Source organism: Acipenser ruthenus, chromosome 48 (assembly GCF_902713425.1).
Source record: "Acipenser ruthenus chromosome 48, fAciRut3.2 maternal haplotype, whole genome shotgun sequence".
Lineage (NCBI taxonomy): Eukaryota > Metazoa > Chordata > Actinopteri > Acipenseriformes > Acipenseridae > Acipenser > Acipenser ruthenus.
The window spans coordinates 1,265,227-1,283,965 of NC_081236.1; the positions used below are offsets into that span (position 1 = coordinate 1,265,227).

Consider the following 18,739-nt stretch of genomic DNA (forward strand, 5'->3'; position numbering starts at 1 on the left):
AAACAACTGTAAGGATGATTTCAACCAGGATTTAAACACAAAGCTTCCTAAACTAGAGAAAAATAAGCAGACAGACCTTTCCTTTTTCACTAGCAGTGCCGTACCGCTGATCACTTCATGAGAACATTTTAAAATCACAAATGTGAAAGAAAGGCAGTTTCTCCAGACTGCACTCCTCCTCGGTGTTTGCACGCTCATTAACCCTTTCAGTCTTAACTGTTTCAAAGAACGCCACGGCCTGTGTGAAGGAAAGAAGCGACCCGAGGTTTCTGTGTTGTGATAAAAAGCAACTTTGAAACATCCTGCCTGGGCTGTGCTGTTATACAGGCGAGTGCAGACTCGTGGAAGTTTGAGGAGATTCCTTCACTGGAATACAGGAGTGATTTTTCAATACGTCTGGGGTTAAAAAGTACTGATTTTATGAAATCCCATCTACCAGATTATATGTTTTTGTTCTCATGTATACTCGATAAGAAGTTACTTTTTCAATCATATAATTTTGCATTCTTCAGTAATAATTCAGGACTGAAAGGGTTAAACAGGTTTCATGTTTATACACACACACACACACACACACACAACCCCACCTACACACAAACACACACCAGACAGACAGACACACACACACACACCTATACACAAACACACACCAGACACACACACCTATACCCAAACAGACACACACAAACAAACAGACACACACACACACACACACACCTATACACAAACAGACACACACACACACACACACACACACACCCCTATACACAAACAAACACACACCTATACACACACACCTATACCCAAACAGACACACACACACACACACCTATACACAAACAGACACACACACACACATATACACAAACAGACAGATACACACACACACACCTATACACAAACAGACACACACACACACACCTATACAGACAGACAGACAGACACACACCCCCACCTACACACACACACAAACACACCTCCCCCCCTACACATAGACAGACAAGCTCCTGTTCTGATTGGCTCACAGAGGTAGACGAATAAGTTGATTGGCTTGTTTGGCTGCATCAGCAGTTTGCGTCCTCGACCCGCGTAGCACTGTGGTTCTGACCCGACCCGGAGAAGGTCACGGTCTCACTCGGTCCGGTCACCAGGGCCGCTTGGGGTTCCATGGAGTTCAGGGGTTCTGGTTGGCTGCTGCTGCTGGGCCCGGTTCCGTTGGTTATTGGTCCAGGCTCGGGGCACTGGTTCTGAGGGCCCGAACAGGAGAAGAAGCGGGGCAGAGCAAACAGAACCAGCGTCCCGGCCAGCAGGAACGCCCCCGCGACCAGGAACGAGGCAGTGAAATCCCCAGTGAGGTCCCTGAGCCAGCCTGAGGGGAAGACGGGCAGCGAGTTACACGAGAGACACAGCATTCACACACACACACAGGGCAGCGAGTTATACGAGAGACACAGCATTCACACACACAGAGGGCAGCGAGTTACACGAGAGACACAGCATTCACACACACACAGGGCAGCGAGTTACACGAGAGACACAGCATTCACACACACAGGACAGCGAGTTATACGAGAGACACAGCATTCACACACACAGGGCAGCGAGTTATACGAGAGACACAGCATTCACACACACAGGGCAGCGAGTTACACGAGAGACACAGCATTCACACACACAGGGCAGCGAGTTATACGAGAGACACAGCATTCACACACACACAGGGCAGCGAGTTATACAAGAGACACAGCATTGAATTAATAACAGATAAAAAATTAGATAAAATGCTAGCTTGTAGAAATTGAACAATTCAAAGAAATGTAATTGGAATTTTAAAAAAAAAGTGCTCTCTGAAGACACACGCAAAGCGCCCCCCCTCTCACCTGACAGCGGGGACCCCAGCAGCCCCCCCACGCTCTCGATCATCTGCAGCAGCCCCAGCGCCCCGAAGATGCGCCCCACTCCCACGATATCGGGGAGCAGCGAGAACACCACGGGGGTCATGGCTCCGGAGCAGAACCCGTAGACCAGCCCCAGGGCGAGCAGGACGGGGTAGGAGCTGCCGAGCGGGATCACCAGCATGGAGAGGCCGGTCAGCCCCGTCCACAGAGCCAGGATGTGAGGCAGCCTCACCCTGCGCAGGTCCGACACCCAGCCGGACACGCCCCGGCCCAGCAGGTCCGTCAGCGCGGTCAGAGACATGACCAGGGCCGCCTGGTACTCGGAGAAGCCCTTCCGTTGGATGTGTGCCACCAGGTGGACATAGGGGATGAAGTAGCCGGCGTTGAAGAGGGTGATGGCGGCCGTGTAGGTGAGGAAGGGCCAGTGCCTGAGCAAGGAGAGGTCGAACAGGGACCACAGCCTGGAGAGGAGCGGGGGGGAGGAGGAGGAGGAGGAGCTGGGGTGCTGGGAAAAAACAATGGAATAGAAAGCCTTGCATTAGACCAGGGCTTCTCAAAACCAGCGCTTTCTGGTTTTCGTTTCAACTGAGCGCTCAATTACTTCTTATTTGTGGAGTAGTGGTGAGGGCTCTGGACTCTTGACCGGAGGGTCGTGGGTTCAATCCCAGGTGGGGGACACTGCTGCTGTACCCTGGAGCAAGGTACTTTACCTAGATTGCTCCAGTAAAAACCCAACTGTATAAATGGGGAATTGTATGTAAAAATAATGTGATATCTTGTAACAATTGTAAGTTGCCCTGGATAAGGGCGTCAGCTAAGAAATAAATAATAATAATAATAATTATTTAGCAGACGCCTTTATCCAAGGCAACTTACAGAGACTAGGGTGTGTGAACTATGCATCAGCTGCAGAGTCACTTACAACTACGTCTCACCCGAAAGACGGAGCACAAGGAGGTTAAGTGACTTGCTCAGGGTCACCCAATGAGTCAGTGGCTGAGGTGGGATTTGAACCGGGGACCTCCTGGTTACAAGGCCTTTTCTTTAACCACTGGACCACACAGCCTCTTAACCCTTAACTGAACTAATCACTTCCTTGATTAGACCTTTTTTTTAATTGTTCTCGGCTCAAAGTTGCAGATGTCAAGTTATAAGATTTTACAGTTAACTTGTAATTAACTGTAAAAAACTGTAAAAGTATTAGTTCAATTAGGGGTGTGTTAGTTCAGTAATTGAGAGCTCAGAAGACACGAGAAGCCCTATATATTAGACATTACCCTTGCAGAGGTGTGAATGGTTCTACAATACAGTAGTCACATCAGCAGAGGAAAATGAAAATTACCTCAGTGACAGAAAAGTGTGAATCAAAACTCAACGTCAAATCAAGTGTGTCTCCCTGAACAACTGTCCTGGCCCTTATTACCTGATCTGAATGAAGTGAGTCTGTTCTGCACTCAACTCCATAAGAAATTCTGTAGAGATGCCAAACTCAGTCAAGCAGACAAAAGGTTTCAGCTTGTGTCTGGACCTAGCTAAGCTCTCCTGTGAGCCCTGGGGTGAGTCTGGCTGCTCTTCGCTGGACTCTCTCCAGTCACAGCGTCCTTTTTGTGTTACGGAGGGAGCAGAACCGAACACAGTATTGTAAGCGTCCCCAGTGCGTCACGCAGCCTCGTCAGAACCGCCTTGGACTGAACCTTTTGCCTATAGAACCCGTTCTGTTTGCTTCTGGGATTTTGATAATAAGGTGCTGGTGAGATGTCTTGATACTTCCACCTTAAAACCTAAACGTGTTTGCCCTTGGCATTCTTCCTGCAGCTACAGAAGTAACATTTACCTCATAAATAAATCGCCAGTCTGTCAGTGTAGGAATGCTGGGAAATTCTCACCACATGAACACAGACTGCGGACAGTTTGGTCGTGTTTTGCTTCTAGCTTTCTTTCTTTCTATCTCTCTGTTTCTTATTTCTCTATCATCTTTCTTTCCTTCTATTTTCTCTCATTTCTTTTGTTTCTTTCCTTCTCTTTCTATCTTTCTTTTTCTATCTCTTTTTATCATCTTTTTGTTCTCTCTCTCATTTGTCTCTCATTTCTCTCTCTTTCTCATGTCGGTCTGTCTCTAAAGGGCAGCAGTGTGGCGTAGTGGTCAGGGCTCTGGACTCTTGACCGGAGGGTCGTGGGTTCAATCCCAGGTGGGGGACGCTGCTGCTGTACCCTTGAGCAAGGTACTTTACCTAGATTGCTCCAGTAAAAACCCAACTGTATAAATGGGGAATTGTATGTAAAAAATAATGTGATATCTTGTAACAATTGGAAGTCGCCTGGATAAGGGCGTCTGCTAAGAAAGAAATAATAATTTCTGTCTCTCATTTCTCTCTCTTTCTCATGTCGGTCTGTCTCTCATTTCTGTCTCTCTCTCATGTCTGTCTGTCTCTCTCATTTCTGTCTCATGTCTGTCTCTCTCTCATGTCTGTCTCTCATGTCTGTCTCATGTCTGTCTCTCTTTCTCATGTCTGTCTCTTTCTCGCTCATGTCTGTCTCTCTCATGTCTGTCTCTTTCTCATGTCTGTCTCTCTTGCTCATGTCTGTCTCTCTTTCTCATGTCTGTCTCTCTTTCTCGCTCATGTCTGTCTCTTTCTCGCTCATGTCTGTCTCTCTCATGTCTGTCTCTTTCTCATGTCTGTCTCTTTCTCATGTCTGTCTCTCTTGCTCATGTCTGTCTCTCTTGCTCATGTCTGTCTCTCTTGCTCATGTCTGTCTCTCTTGCTCATGTCTGTCTCTCTTGCTCATGTCTGTCTCTCTTTCTCGCTCATGTCTGTCTCTCTTTCTCGCTCATGTCTGTCTCTCTCATGTCTGTCTCTCTCATGTCTGTCTCTCTTTCTCATGTCTGTCTCTCTCTTTCTCATGTCTGTCTCTCTTTCTCATGTCTGTCTCTTGCTCATGTCTGTCTCTCTTGCTCATGTCTGTCTCTCTTTCTCATGTCTGTCTCTCTTTCTCGCTCATGTCTGTCTCTTTCTCGCTCATGTCTGTCTCTCTCATGTCTGTCTCTTTCTCATGTCTGTCTCTCTCTTTCTCATGTCTGTCTCTCTTGCTCATGTCTGTCTCTCTTGCTCATGTCTGTCTCTCTTGCTCATGTCTGTCTCTCTTGCTCGCTCATGTCTGTCTCTTTCTCGCTCATGTCTGTCTCTCTCATGTCTGTCTCTTGCTCATGTCTGTCTCTCTTGCTCATGTCTGTCTCTCTTGCTCATGTCTGTCTCTCTTTCTCGCTCATGTCTGTCTCTTTCTCGCTCATGTCTGTCTCGCTCATGTCTGTCTCTTTCTCATGTCTGTCTCTTTCTCATGTCTGTCTCTCTTGCTCATGTCTGTCTCTCTTGCTCATGTCTGTCTCTCTTTCTCGCTCATGTCTGTCTTTTTCTCGCTCATGTCTGTCTCTCTCTTTCTCATGTCTGTCTCTCTCTCATGTCTGTCTCTCTTTCTCGCTCATGTCTGTCTCATGTCTGTCTCTCTTTCTCATGTCTGTCTCTCTTTCTCATGTCTGTCTCTCTTTCTCACTCATGTCTGTCTCATGTCTGTCTCTCTTGCTCATGTCTGTCTCTCTTGCTCATGTCTGTCTCTCTTGCTCATGTCTGTCTCTCTTTCTCGCTCATGTCTGTCTCTTTCTCGCTCATGTCTGTCTCTCTCTTTCTCATGTCTGTCTCTCTTTCTCATGTCTGTCTCTTTCTCGCTCATGTCTGTCTCATGTCTGTCTCTCTTTCTCATGTCTGTCTCTCTTTCTCATGTCTGTCTCTTTCTCATGTCTGTCTCTCTTTCTCATGTCTGTCTCTCTTTCTCATGTCTGTCTCTCTTTCTCATGTCTGTCTCTCTTTCTCGCTCATGTCTGTGTCTCTCTCTTTCATTTCTGTCTCTTTCTCATGTCGGTCTGTCTCTGCCTTTCATTTCTCTCTTTCATGCATGCACCCTCATCAGAACCGCCTTGGACTGAACCTCTTGCCTATATAACCCATTCTCTCTCTCTCTCTCTCTCTGTGGGTCTGTTCTGGTTCCGCCCAGGTGAGATTGGGTCCCTACCTGCGGGCTGGTTGTGATGCTCTGGTCCTCCTGGAGCCTCAGGGGTCTGAGCAGAGCCCCGCACACCAGCAGGTTCAGGCTGAGCCCCCCCAGGATAAGCAGGGCCCCCCGCCAGGCGTAGTGATCCACCAGGAACTGGAAGAGCGGAGAGAAGGCAAAGGAGGCCACGCCCACCCCCATGAACCCCACCCCCGTGGCCAGGGTGCGCCGCTGGTGGAAATAGCGGGTTACCATGGCGACGGAGGGGGTGAAGACCAGCGCCCAGCCCAGACCTGAGAGAGAGAGAGAGAGAGAGAGAGAGAGAGACAGAGAGAGAGAGAGAGAGAGAGAGAGAGAGAGAGAGGGGAAAGAGAGAGAGAGAGAGACAGAGAGAGCAAGAGAGAGAGAGAGAGCTTATTTTATAGCTTAACTTATAGCTTTATAGCTTAACTTATTATTATTATTATTTATTTCTTAGCAGACGCCCTTATCCAGGGCGACTTACAATTGTTACAAGATATCACATTATACATTATTTCACATTATACAGATACCACATTATTTTTACATACAATTACCCATTTATACAGTTGGGTTTTTACTGGAGCAATCTAGGTAAAGTACCTTGCTCAAGGGTACAACAGCAGTGTCCCCCACCTGGGATTGAACCCACAACCCTCTGGTCAAGAGTCCAGAGCCCTAACCACTACTCCACACTGCTGCCCTGTTAATAACGTGGTTATTATTTATATTTGTTTACCATTATTATTATCATTATTATTCTCATCAGTGTTATTGTCTATTTAATGTTCAGATGATGTACTGTGTGTACATTGCTTTGGCAATACTGTGAATAATGGTCATGCCAATAAAGCACCTTTGAATTTGAATTTGAATTTGAGAGAGAGCAAGAGAGAGAGAGAGACAGAGAGGAGGGAGAGAAGGAGAGAGAGAAACAGAGGGGGAGAGAGAGGGAGAGGGAGAGAGAGAGACAGAGAGGGGAGAGAGAGAGAGACATGAGGGGAGAGAGAGAGAGAGACACATGAGGGGAGAGAGAGAGAGAGAGAGAGGGGGGGAGAGAGAGAGAGACATGAGGGGAGAGAGAGAGAGGGAGGGAGAGAGAGAGGGGGGACATGGGGAGAGAGAGAGAGAGACATGAGGGGAGAGAGAGAGAGAGAGAGAGAGAGAGAGAGAGAGAGAGAGAGAGAGAGAGAGAGAGAGAGAGGGGGGGAGAGAGAGAGAGACATGAGGGGAGAGAGAGAAAGAGAGAGAGGGAGGGAGGGAGGGAGGGAGGTAGGGAAAGAGGGAGGGAGGGAGAGAGGGAGGGAGAGAGGGGGGACATGGGGAGAGAGAGAGAGAGAGAGAGAGAGAGACATGAGGGGAGATAGAGAGAGAGAGAGAGAGACACATGAGGGGAGAGAGAAAGAGAGAGAGAGGGAGGGAGGAATAGAGATCACTAGATGACGTTGGCTCTTCGTTCTATAAACTGATCTAGCCTGTATAACTCTACATCCTATACATACACATATATATATATAGGCTGAATTATGTCTCAATCCTAAAATTCTAGGTGATGTAAAACTTTTGTCCAGAGCTGTAATACTGAATAAAGGAGTTCCTTTTTGAATTCTATAACTTAATTTCACATTCTTCAGCTCGACAAAAATAATTCAGGAACTGAAAGGGTTAAACAGAATTTTAGGATTGAGACAATGTAAAAACAAAAAAGCAACTATCAGAACATGATTTAGATCTTTTATTTCACATCAAGTAATCCAAGAAACTACAAAATGATCTCGCAAAAAAAGTCTACCTGAAGCCATAATAGCAGTACAGCTGTGTTTCATGTTAGATTTTGAAATGTCGCATTTTTCAATGTGTCAGTTTTTCATTAAGTATGTGGAAAACTATACAAAGCGTCGTGCAATTCAATATGTTAACATTATTCAGCAGGTTTCATTCGACTTTATGAAGCAGAATCAGTTCATTTTATAGGGTGATGCACAGCTGAATATAACTCCTGTAGATATGACACTATTGTAAAGCTGATCCCTTGTTTTTCTATAAATGATTTATTTATTCAAACCAGAGGTCACTAAACTCTACACTCAGGGCATGCTGACCTCGTTCTCTGGCAGCACAACGTGAAACTGCAGGACTGCCAAGTGAAGACCGTTCTAACTTTGCCTGCTTTTAGTTCTCGTTTTATTGCATGTGGTGACTTATTTACGTGCCTGGGTGTCAGAGTTTGAGTCGGTTACTGCAGTTCCACTGCAATCTGGACTTTGAAACTTGGGTTCCAGTGTTAAGGCCAGGGGTTGAAGTCAGCTACACAGTTGCACAAATTAATATTGACGGTGTGACTCCCCCCTGCACACCACGCGGCCGTGCCTTTACCAGAGGAGACCCTCGGGGACCCCTGCGCTCCCCTGACTGTGTGACTCCCCCTGCACACCACGCGGTCGTGCCTTTACCAGGGGAGACCCTCGGGGACCCCTGCGCTCCCCTGACTGTGTGACTCCCCCCTGCACACCACGCGGCCGTGCCTTTACCAGGGGAGACCCTCGGGGACCCCTGCGCTCCCCTGACTGTGTGACTCCCCCCTGCACACCACGCGGCCGTGCCTTTACCAGAGGAGACCCTCGGGGACCCCTGCGCTCCCCTGACTGTGTGACTCCCCCCTGCGCACCACGCGGCCGTGCCTTTACCAGGGGAGACCCTCGGGGACCCCTGCGCTCCCCTGACTGTGTGACTCCCCCCTGCGCACCACGCGGCCGTGCCTTTACCAGGGGAGACCCTCGGGGACCCCTGCGCTCCCCTGACTGTGTGACTCCCCCCTGCACACCACACGGCCGTGCCTTTACCAGGGGAGACCCTCGGGGACCCCTGCGCTCCCCTGACTGTGCGACTCCCCCCTGCAGATCCTCCCTTATTTCCTTACTGTTTTGTGGTGTTTGCAATTGTTCGAATATTGAGTTGGTAAAACATTTTCTCTAAACCTGCCTTTCTACCTGGTAATTCGTAATGCTGTGCTTTTACAAACAGAGCGCTGATCATGAAATAAAGGATTCTTCTTTTACTGAATTCCAGGGGAGTCTCTTTACAGAAACGCCGACTCTGTGCCCTGAACTCGATAAACAACAGACACCCAAGCACAGGACAGCTGCCAAACCAGCAAGGGACGAAGTGTACACGGAGAGAGAGTCATTCAAGATCTAAGAACATGCAAAAACTGCGACATGCTTTTCAGTGCAGCCCCGTTGAAGTGGGGATCGCTGTGCAGGTGTGTTTCTTACCTGAGACGAGTCCGATGGACAGGTACAGGTGAGTCAGGCTGCTGGCCTGAGAGCCCAGGATCATCCCCAAACTGGCCAGGACTCCGCCCACCATCACCACAGACCGCGCGCCCCAGGCATTGCTGAGCGCACTCGCGAGCGGACCTGAACCGGAGAGAGGAGAGAGGAATCAGAGACCCGAATAACCAGGGAGAGAGGAGAGGAGAGGAGAGAGGAATCAGAGACCCGAATAACCAGGGAGAGAGGAGAGAGGAATCAGAGACCCGAATAACCAGGGAGAGAGGAGAGAGGAATCAGAGACCCGAATAACCAGGGAGAGAGGAGAGAGGGATCAGAGACCCGAATAACCAGGGAGAGAGGAGAGAGGAATCAGAGACCCGAATAACCAGGGAGAGAGGAGAGAGGAATCAGAGACCCGAATAACCAGGGAGAGAGGAGAGGGGGATCAGAGACCCGAATAACCAGGGAGAGAGGAGAGAGGAATCAGAGACCCGAATAACCAGGGAGAGAGGAGAGAGGAATCAGAGACCCGAATAACCAGGGAGAGAGGAGAGGAGAGGAGAGAGGAATCAGAGACCCGAATAACCAGGGAGAGAGGAGAGAGGAATCAGAGACCCGAATAACCAGGGAGAGAGGAGAGGAGAGGGGGATCAGAGACCCGAATAACCAGGGAGAGAGGAGAGAGGAATCAGAGACCCGAATAACCAGGGAGAGAGGAGAGGGGGATCAGAGACCCGAATAACCAGGGAGAGAGGAGAGAGGAATCAGAGACCCGAATAACCAGGGAGAGAGGAGAGAGGAATCAGAGACCCGAATAACCAGGGAGAGAGGAGAGGAGAGGAGAGGAGAGGAGAGGAGAGAGGAATCAGAGACCCGACTAACCAGGGAGAGAGGAGAGGAGAGGAGAGGGGGATCAGAGACCCGAATAACCAGGGAGAGAGGAGAGAGGAATCAGAGACCCGAATAACCAGGGAGAGAGGAGAGAGGAATCAGAGACCCGAATAACCAGGGAGAGAGGAGAGAGGAATCAGAGACCCGAATAACCAGGGAGAGAGGAGAGAGGAATCAGAGACCCGAATAACCAGGGAGAGAGGAGAGGGGGATCAGAGACCCGAATAACCAGGGAGAGAGGAGAGAGGAATCAGAGACCCGAATAACCAGGGAGAGAGGAGAGGAGAGGAGAGAGGAATCAGAGACCCGAATAACCAGGGAGAGAGGAGAGGGGGATCAGAGACCCGAATAACCAGGGAGAGAGGAGAGAGGAAAGGAGACGGGGATCAGAGACCTGAATAACCAGGGAGAGAGGAGAGGAGAGGAGAGGGGGATCAGAGACCCGAATAACCAGGGAGAGAGGAGAGAGGAAAGGAGACGGGGATCAGAGACCTGAATAACCAGGGAGAGAGGAGAGGAGAGGAGAGGGGGATCAGAGACCCGAATAACCAGGGAGAGAGGAGAGGGGGATCAGAGACCTGACTAACCAGGGAGAGAGGAGAGGAGGATCAGAGACCTGACTAACCAGGGAGAGAGGAGAGGAGAGGAGAGGAGAGGAGAGGGGGATCAGAGACCTGACTAACCAGGGAGAGAGGAGAGGAGAGGAGAGGGGAATCAGAGACCCGAATAACCAGGGAGAGAGGAGAGAGGAAAGGAGACGGGGATCAGAGACCTGAATAACCAGGGAGAGAGGAGAGGAGAGGGGGATCAGAGACCCGAATAACCAGGGAGAGAGGAGAGAGGAAAGGAGACGGGGATCAGAGACCTGAATAACCAGGGAGAGAGGAGAGGAGAGGGGGATCAGAGACCCGAATAACCAGGGAGAGAGGAGAGGGGGATCAGAGACCTGACTAACCAGGGAGAGAGGAGAGGAGGATCAGAGACCTGACTAACCAGGGAGAGAGGAGAGGAGAGGAGAGGAGAGGAGAGGAGAGGAGAGGAGAGGGGGATCAGAGACCTGACTAACCAGGGAGAGAGGAGAGGAGAGGAGAGGGGAATCAGAGACCCGAATAACCAGGGAGAGAGGAGAGGAGAGGAGAGAGGAATCAGAGACCCGAATAACTAGGGAGAGAGGAGAGGGGGATCAGAGACCAGAATAACCAGGGAGAGAGGAGAGGAGAGGAGAGGAGAGGAGAGGAGAGGAGAGGAGAGGAGAGGAGAGGAGAGGGGGATCAGAGACCTGACTAACCAGGGAGAGAGGAGAGGAGAGGAGAGGAGAGGAGAGGAGAGGGGGATCAGAGACCTGACTAACCAGGGAGAGAGGAGAGGAGAGGAGAGGAGAGGAGAGGAGAGGGGGATCAGAGACCTGACTAACCAGGGAGAGAGGAGAGGAGAGGGGATCAGAGACCTGACTAACCAGGGAGAGAGGAGAGGAGAGGGGATCAGAGACCTGACTAACCAGGGAGAGAGGAGAGGAGGATCAGAGACCTGACTAACCAGGGAGAGAGGAGAGGAGAGGGGGATCAGAGACCTGACTAACCAGGGAGAGAGGAGAGGAGGATCAGAGACCCAAATAACCAGCTGTGCTGAGATCCATTCACCTGTGTGTAGTGTCTGGGTGCAGATGCAATGCTACTCCCCCTTCCTTCCCTTTAACCACCCTTCCTAACCCTCTGCTCCCCCCTCCCTCCCCCCCCGCCCGGTGACTGACTTGCAAACTGCTGCACTGCGACCCCGATGGAAGTGATCCAGGACACGGCTCCAGCCGGCTCCTCGAAATATTCCACGAACTCCACGAAGAACACGCCGAAGGAGCGGATCAGCCCGAACACCAGCGCGGACTCCAGGAAGAGAGAGAACACGATGACCCAGCCCCAGCCCCCGTCCGGGGGAGAGGAGTACCGCGGCATCGCCATGGAGCCCTGCGACACAGCACACACACACACGTGGGGTTAATATACTAGAGGAACCAGAGAGAGAGAGAACGAGAGAGAGAGAACACGATGACCCAGCCCCAGCCCCCGTCCGGGGGAGAGGAGTACCGCGGCATCGCCATGGAGCCCTGCGGCACAGCACACACACACACACACGTGGGGTTAATATACTAGAGGAACCAGAGAGAGAGAGGAGAGAGAGAGAGAACACGATGACCCAGCCCCAGCCCCCGTCCGGGGGAGAGGAGTACCGCGGCATCGCCATGGAGCCCTGCGGCACAGCACACACACACACACACGTGGGGTTAATATACTAGAGGAACCAGAGAGAGAGAGGAGAGAGAGAGAGAACACGATGACCCAGCCCCAGCCCCCGTCCGGGGGAGAGGAGTACCGCGGCATCGCCATGGAGCCCTGCGGCACAGCACACACACACACACACGTGGGGTTAATATACTAGAGGAACCAGAGAGAGAGAGAGAGAGAGAGAGAGAGAGAGAACACGATGACCCAGCCCCAGCCCCCGTCCGGGGGAGAGGAGTACCGCGGCATCGCCATGGAGCCCTGCGGCACAGCACACACACACACGTGGGGTTAATATACTAGAGGAACCAGAGAGAGAGAGAGAGAGAGAGAGAGAGAGAGAGAGAGAGAGAGAGAGAGAGAGAGAGACAGAATGAGAGAGATAGACAGAGAGACACAGACAGAGAGAGAGAGAGAGACACAGAGAGAGAGAGAGATGGAGAGAGAGAGAGAGACAGAGAGAGAGAGAGACACAGAGAGAGAGAGAGAACGAGAGACACAGAGAAAGAACGAGAGAGAGACAGAGACACAGACACAGAGAGAGAGAGAGAGACAGAGAGAGAGACACACACAGAGAGAGAGACACACAGACACAGAGAGAGAGAGAGAGAGACAGAGAGACACAGACACAGAGAGAGAGAGACACACAGAGAGAGAGACACACAGACACAGAGAGAGAGAGAGAGGGAGAGAGCCCTGTGCTGCCCTGTAACACCTGTGTGAGTCGCCTGGGATAAATAAATAACAACAAATAAATAAAAAGCCATACTGACAGAAAAGATCACTACTTGAGTGTTCAGTTACAAACCTCTGATAACAGCAATCTTACTACAAGAGCAGCTGCAGAGGATGAACCTGGCGAGGCGCGGCGGACTCAAAGCAGTTAAACACATCCGGACAGACTCGAGGGGGCATACAAAGAGCAACGGGGACAAGAAATGAAAATAAAGAAACACGAGGCTTGTGCATTTGTAAGGTCAGTGGCGTTCCTGTAAGGAGGGTATATAGAAGCTGCATCTCCCTGCTGGAACCCAAGCCTAGAAACACAGCAGTGTGGAGTAGTGGTTAGGGCTCTGGACGCTTGTGGGTTCAATCCCAGGTGGGGGACACTGCTGCTGTACCCTTGAGCAAGGTACTTTACCTAGATTGCTCCAGTAAAAACCCAACTGTATAAATGGGTAATTGTATGTAATAAATAATGTGGTATCTTGTAACAATTGTAAGTCACCCTGGATAAGGATGTCTGCTAAGAAATAAATAATAAATAATAATAACAATAATAATGACTTTCTTTCGTATGTCTAGGCTTGTCCGAGTGTGACGAAACTTGCCAAGTATGATCTTTAGCTCCAGTTCCTGAGCGCAACACCATTTGAGGGTGCATGGAGGCTTTCTGCCTCTCCGATACCCCACTCGCACTGCTACACTCACCTAGCTAACAGAAACGTGACACCGACTTCCTTGAGCTGTGCTTTCTGTTCCTGTTAGCTGTGCTCCGCTCACATCCTGGGCTTTTCCACTTGAAAGAATGTGGTCGCTAGCACGAGTCTGACTAGAGATATTACAGCATCTCAAACACGCTGCTGATAAAACAGAGAAACGAGCGTTTGTGTGGGACAAGCAGCCACAGGTTCAGGAATGGATTGATTCAAATATAAAGCTGATTCAATTAAACACAGGTTCTATTACTATTATTATTATTATTATTATTATTATTATGAATTAATAATTTAGCAGACGCTTTTATCCAAAGTGACTTAGAGACGAGTGGGCGAACTACGCATCATCAACAACTGCTGCTGCTGCAGAGTCACTTCCAATAGGAGCTCGTTTGTCTCATCCGAAGGACGGAGCACAAGGAGGTTCAGTGACTTGCTCAGGGTCGCGCTTGGAGCACGAAACTGCAGTGCTGACTTTTAAGAAGTGTATTGCTTTGCAAACCTGCTGACTTAAGCACACTAATGCACTGAGTCAGCTACAAGTGTGAGACGCAGCTACAGGCTAAAAATACTGGACTAGAAGATATAAGAAAGAAAAAATAAATACTGGAAGTCATCTGAGAGTGTGCAGATTTTCCTTACCTTAATGATGTCTGTCTCTCCGGTGCAAGCTGATCTTCAGACCTCTAAACCAGCTGAACTCTGTACTGTGAAGAGGAGAAAAAAAAAAAACTCTCATGGATTGAAACCCCTCCCATTTTTATGCAAAACAGGACTGGGGCAATGAAGCCACTCCCATTTAGAGGCGGGGTTGATGAACAGAAAAGAAGTTTGGATTCCCTTAAGTTTCATTGCAAGGCCCTCCAGCTGTAGAATTGAATCATTCTGCTTCATAAAATTTAATTCATTATTATTTTTTAGCAGACATCCTTATCCAGGGCGACTTACAATTGTTACAAGATATCACATTATTTTTACATACAATTACCCGTTTATACAGTTGGGTTTTTTACTGGAGCAATCTAGGTAAAGTACCTTGCTCAAGGGTACAGCAGCAGTGTCCCCCCACCTGGGATTGAACCCACGACCCTCCGGTCAAGAGTCCAGAGCCCTAACCACTACTCCAAACTTGCTGAATAATGTTACGTTAACATATTAAATTACACACCACTTTGTAGTTTTCCACATAGCGAAAAACTGACAACAACTGAAAAATGTGACACTGAAATCTAACATGAAATAGTACTGTACTGCTATTATGGCTTCCGGTAGACTTTTTTTGCAAGATCATTTTGTAGTTTCTTTGATTACATGATTATTATGTTCATATAGTCGTTGTTTTTTGAAATCTCAATCCTAAAATTCTAGGTTGATGCAACAGAGCTGTAGATCTGAACCCATTTCTGGTAGACTGTTTGCAGTTGTGCTGCGTCCACAGCTTTATATAGGAGCTGCAAGGTTGTCACATCACATGATCAACCTAATTTCCATCCTTAATCCCGGCTGACTTCGGTAGACCGGTCCTAATAAACTGGCCAGGCAGTGTATACTGCATTTAACATGCATTCTATTTATATTCATGTTTCTGTGACAGGTTGGGTTGAACCATATATACATTTGTGAGAAATTAATACTACATAGATATGCTATTAGATACACAGGACAATATTACACTGTACATTTTCATTTTAAAAAAAAATTATGTTTGTACAGTTTTTTCTCTCAATCCTAAAATTCTAGCGAACGCTAAACTCTTTGCCAGACCTGTACTATTGAAATATTTTAACATAATCCACTTCCAATACTGGACCCAAACTGTACATTTTGAAACCACAAAATTTGCGACGTGACTGAACATAAAAACGAAAAAGCAGGACAGCGAAAGTCAAATATTCAACAGGGTCAATAAAGCTGTAGTTTAAAGATGGCAAATGTTTCAATTAACAATAAAAGCACTGTTTATAATGGCAATAAAACCCTCAGGGCATTTTCTGACAAATCGCTCAGCAGGACGACTCCAATCCCTCTCATCCTGCAAAGTGACAGTTCGGATTTGTTTTTTAACGTCACAATGGGTCCCATTGACAGCACAGCGAGAGCAGCCTCTAGCAGAACGGCTCATTCAGTTATCATATAATAAGTAGAGGTGGATCTTCTCCCCTTCTAGTATAAAAACACCAGAAACAGTTACGAACGAGAGGAGGCGGTTCAGCCCATCCGAGCTCGCCAGGTTCTGAGCAGCTGATTGATCTCAGAACCTTGTCAAGTCTTCAAGGATCCCAGCGATTCTGCCTCCACAGCATGGCTGGGTAACCCATCTCCTCCCCGCTCTCTGTGTGAAGAAGAGTCTCCTTCCCTCTGCCCTGAGTCTAGCTCCACTTCATTTCCAGCTCCTCTGGTCCCGGTTTCTGTGCTGAGCTTAAAGAATTGTTTCAGGCTAACTGTGTCAACTCCTTTTAAGATTTGTAATCAAATCTCAGACCACGCAAGACTCTCCTACACTTCATGCGACTTTATTATCCAAACTGAACCGCGTGGATGAAATCAACATTGACTTTTTTTCACTGTTTTTATTTTAGCTTGCCCAATTATTTCATCCTCGATTTTCTACCCAATTTAGAATGTGCAATTATTCCACCCCACCCACTCCCACTCCCACGCGATAGATGCTGCAGAACGAAGGCTCCCACAGGGTAGTGCTGCGTGCGCAACTCGTAACAGACGTCATCATTATAGGCTACAGCCCAATCACATGATAAGGGTGATACTAAAACAAAATTTATTTCATAACCCTAAACCTAAGGTTCGTCGGGTATTATGATCACGTGGTAGGGGGTGTTGATTACGGCGTTTTGCACAAAAAATTGAATCTAGTTACATAAATAAAGCAGCTTCTCTCATTTCAAAAATGCTTGTGTGCATCGCAGGGTTAAAGCACTAATTAATTTACATTTGCGCATTTTAATTAGTTGCATTTTTTTTCATTCAACTGTTTAAATAGTTCAGGAGCCGGTCGGAGCCCCGCCAGTTCAATTCAGTGCCCTAAATGTAACCTGCACAGACTGATGCACGGCCGGTGTAACTCGTTACACAGGTATCCTTGCGAAACAACAGCTCACAGCGTTACTCCAGTTCAGTTTAACTATTTGAATGACTGCTTCTGCGATTTTAAGAACACGCCAATACTTATTATATAGAAACACAGAACCATTCGCGCTCTCTATCGAATACAGAAGCATTACACAACGCTATAAACACGTGGTTTTTTAAATGTCACGGTTTCTTCTGGTAAAATAATCCACGTCCTGAGCTTGCTTCATATTTTAAATGTATTATTTAGACAGCCAGAGAGGCAAGGTGTTTACAGTGAGACTTTTATTACAGGCACTAAACCGCCCCCCCCTCTTTTATGGTCCGTTTTATAATCGGTGAGACTTCATTTGAAACAGCACCAAACGCACAAGAGACTTTTTACCTCAAAAACGATAAGGTAAGTTCAGGAGTATGTTGTAATCATAAAACCAGTCTGTTAAGTAACTAACGGTCCGGTGGGTTGCTTGGCAGCGGAGATGAGCCTTTTTAGTTCCTATGCGGTGTATATTGAGGGAGGGAACTAAATGGATCAATAAATAGATGTAAATACAATACCGGAGTCCTTTCCATTGAACAGTAGATGTTCTTGTTGTGGTTTGGTCTTTTTTTGTTCTGTTTCAGTACCACTGAACTGCAAGCACTCCCCAGGCGGGTCGTGTTTCCACGAGTCCTTTTTCTGATGCAGTTTTTCTGTTTGCAGAATTCAGACGCTGGGCGCACGCACTTGCAAACACGACAGCTTGCAAACGATTGAAATGGCTAAATTCGACATTTGCATGTAGTCTATGTTATTAATAATAATATGCAGCAATGTGGTGTTCTTAAAAACGCGTGTTTCCATTCATTAAATATACATTTCGGATGCAGGAACTGTACACACAATGCCGACTGTTACAGTGCACGGTGAATCATCAGTTTTTTGTTTTTTTTTAAATCCTTTGCGGTTCATCAAACCCAAAACAGAAGTCCTTTTTTGTTCTCGAACAGCATGCTTCTTCACCGCTACCACTGATGCTGGTAAAAAAATTACACAGCCATCAATTAACCGTTCAGAACGCCAATTTGGGCGTTAAGAAATGGCGACACCTGGTGGATTGGAGGACAACAGCAGGCTTGCCAGCACGGCAGGTGTTGTGGAGAGACCAGACCATAGCTAATACAGTATTGAGCTCCAGGGGAAACCAAAAACAGTTTCTTACAAACTTCAGTCATTTGTCTTTGAAACAAAAGCCTTTAAAGTAATTAATTAGAAAAAAAAGAAGAAGAAAAAATATAGATTTTGGGCTGTTGTCAAAAATACCTTGCCCGTTTTTTATTTATTTATTTATTTTCTTTTTAATTTGGTGATATTTTGTCAGCACCGTACTGTATAAATAATATCGTCAAGTTTAACAATTACTAATTGTAACAAAAAGGCTATACTAGTTAAAAATGATAAATTAACCCCTTAGCAATAGCAACGGTTTATTTGGAGTCGAGAATTCGTAAATTAGGTCTCGCCCACACTTGCATTCATTCAACAGGGGTAGCAGTGTGGAGTAGTGGTTAGGGCTCTGGACTCTTGACCGGTTCAATCCCAGGTGGGGGACACTGCTGCTGTACCCTTGAGCAAGGTACTTTACCTAGATTGCTCTAGTAAAAACCCAACTGTATAAATGGGTAATTGTATGTCAAAAATATTGTGATATCTTGTAACAATTGTAAGTCGCCCTGCATAAGGGCGTCTGCTAAGAAATAAATTATAATAACAGGAGACCTTCTGTAAATGTTAGAAATACCCATACACTGACATATTTTGTCCA

The 18,739-nt window shown here is 47.6% G+C and overlaps 1 protein-coding gene across 2 annotated transcripts; it reads right to left on the reverse strand.

Moving 5' to 3' along the window:
* Window positions 1–563: 563 nt before the first annotated feature.
* On the reverse strand, window positions 564–17,996 carry LOC117968832 (monocarboxylate transporter 13-like). 2 transcript variants are annotated; one of them, XM_059014458.1, is made up of 7 exons: window positions 17,493–17,996; window positions 14,487–14,546; window positions 11,880–12,090; window positions 9,239–9,382; window positions 5,964–6,235; window positions 1,881–2,403; window positions 564–1,369 (listed from the first exon to the last, which is right to left on the reverse strand). In XM_059014458.1, exons 3-7 carry the CDS (start codon window positions 12,082–12,084, stop codon window positions 1,065–1,067), a joined length of 1,449 nt encoding a protein of 482 aa, XP_058870441.1. In that variant the 5' UTR covers window positions 12,085–12,090; window positions 14,487–14,546; window positions 17,493–17,996; the 3' UTR covers window positions 564–1,064. The 2 variants fall into 2 exon arrangements, with proteins under 2 accessions (XP_058870441.1, XP_058870440.1); XM_059014457.1 differs by having other exon boundaries at window positions 14,487–14,551.
* Window positions 17,997–18,739: the final 743 nt, after the last annotated feature.

Bases quoted from the DNA above. Each gene is read 5' to 3' on its own strand.
- LOC117968832 (XM_059014458.1), bottom strand. From the start codon at position 12,084: ATGGCGATGCCGCGGTACTCCTCTCCCCCGGACGGGGGCTGGGGCTGG. The intron at 9,383-11,879 runs GTCAGTCACCGG...TCTCCGGTTCAG, and splicing joins CGCAGTGCAGCAGTTTGCAA to GTCCGCTCGCGAGTGCGCTC. The intron at 6,236-9,238 runs GTAAGAAACACA...TCTCTCTCTCAG, and splicing joins GTCCATCGGACTCGTCTCAG to GTCTGGGCTGGGCGCTGGTC.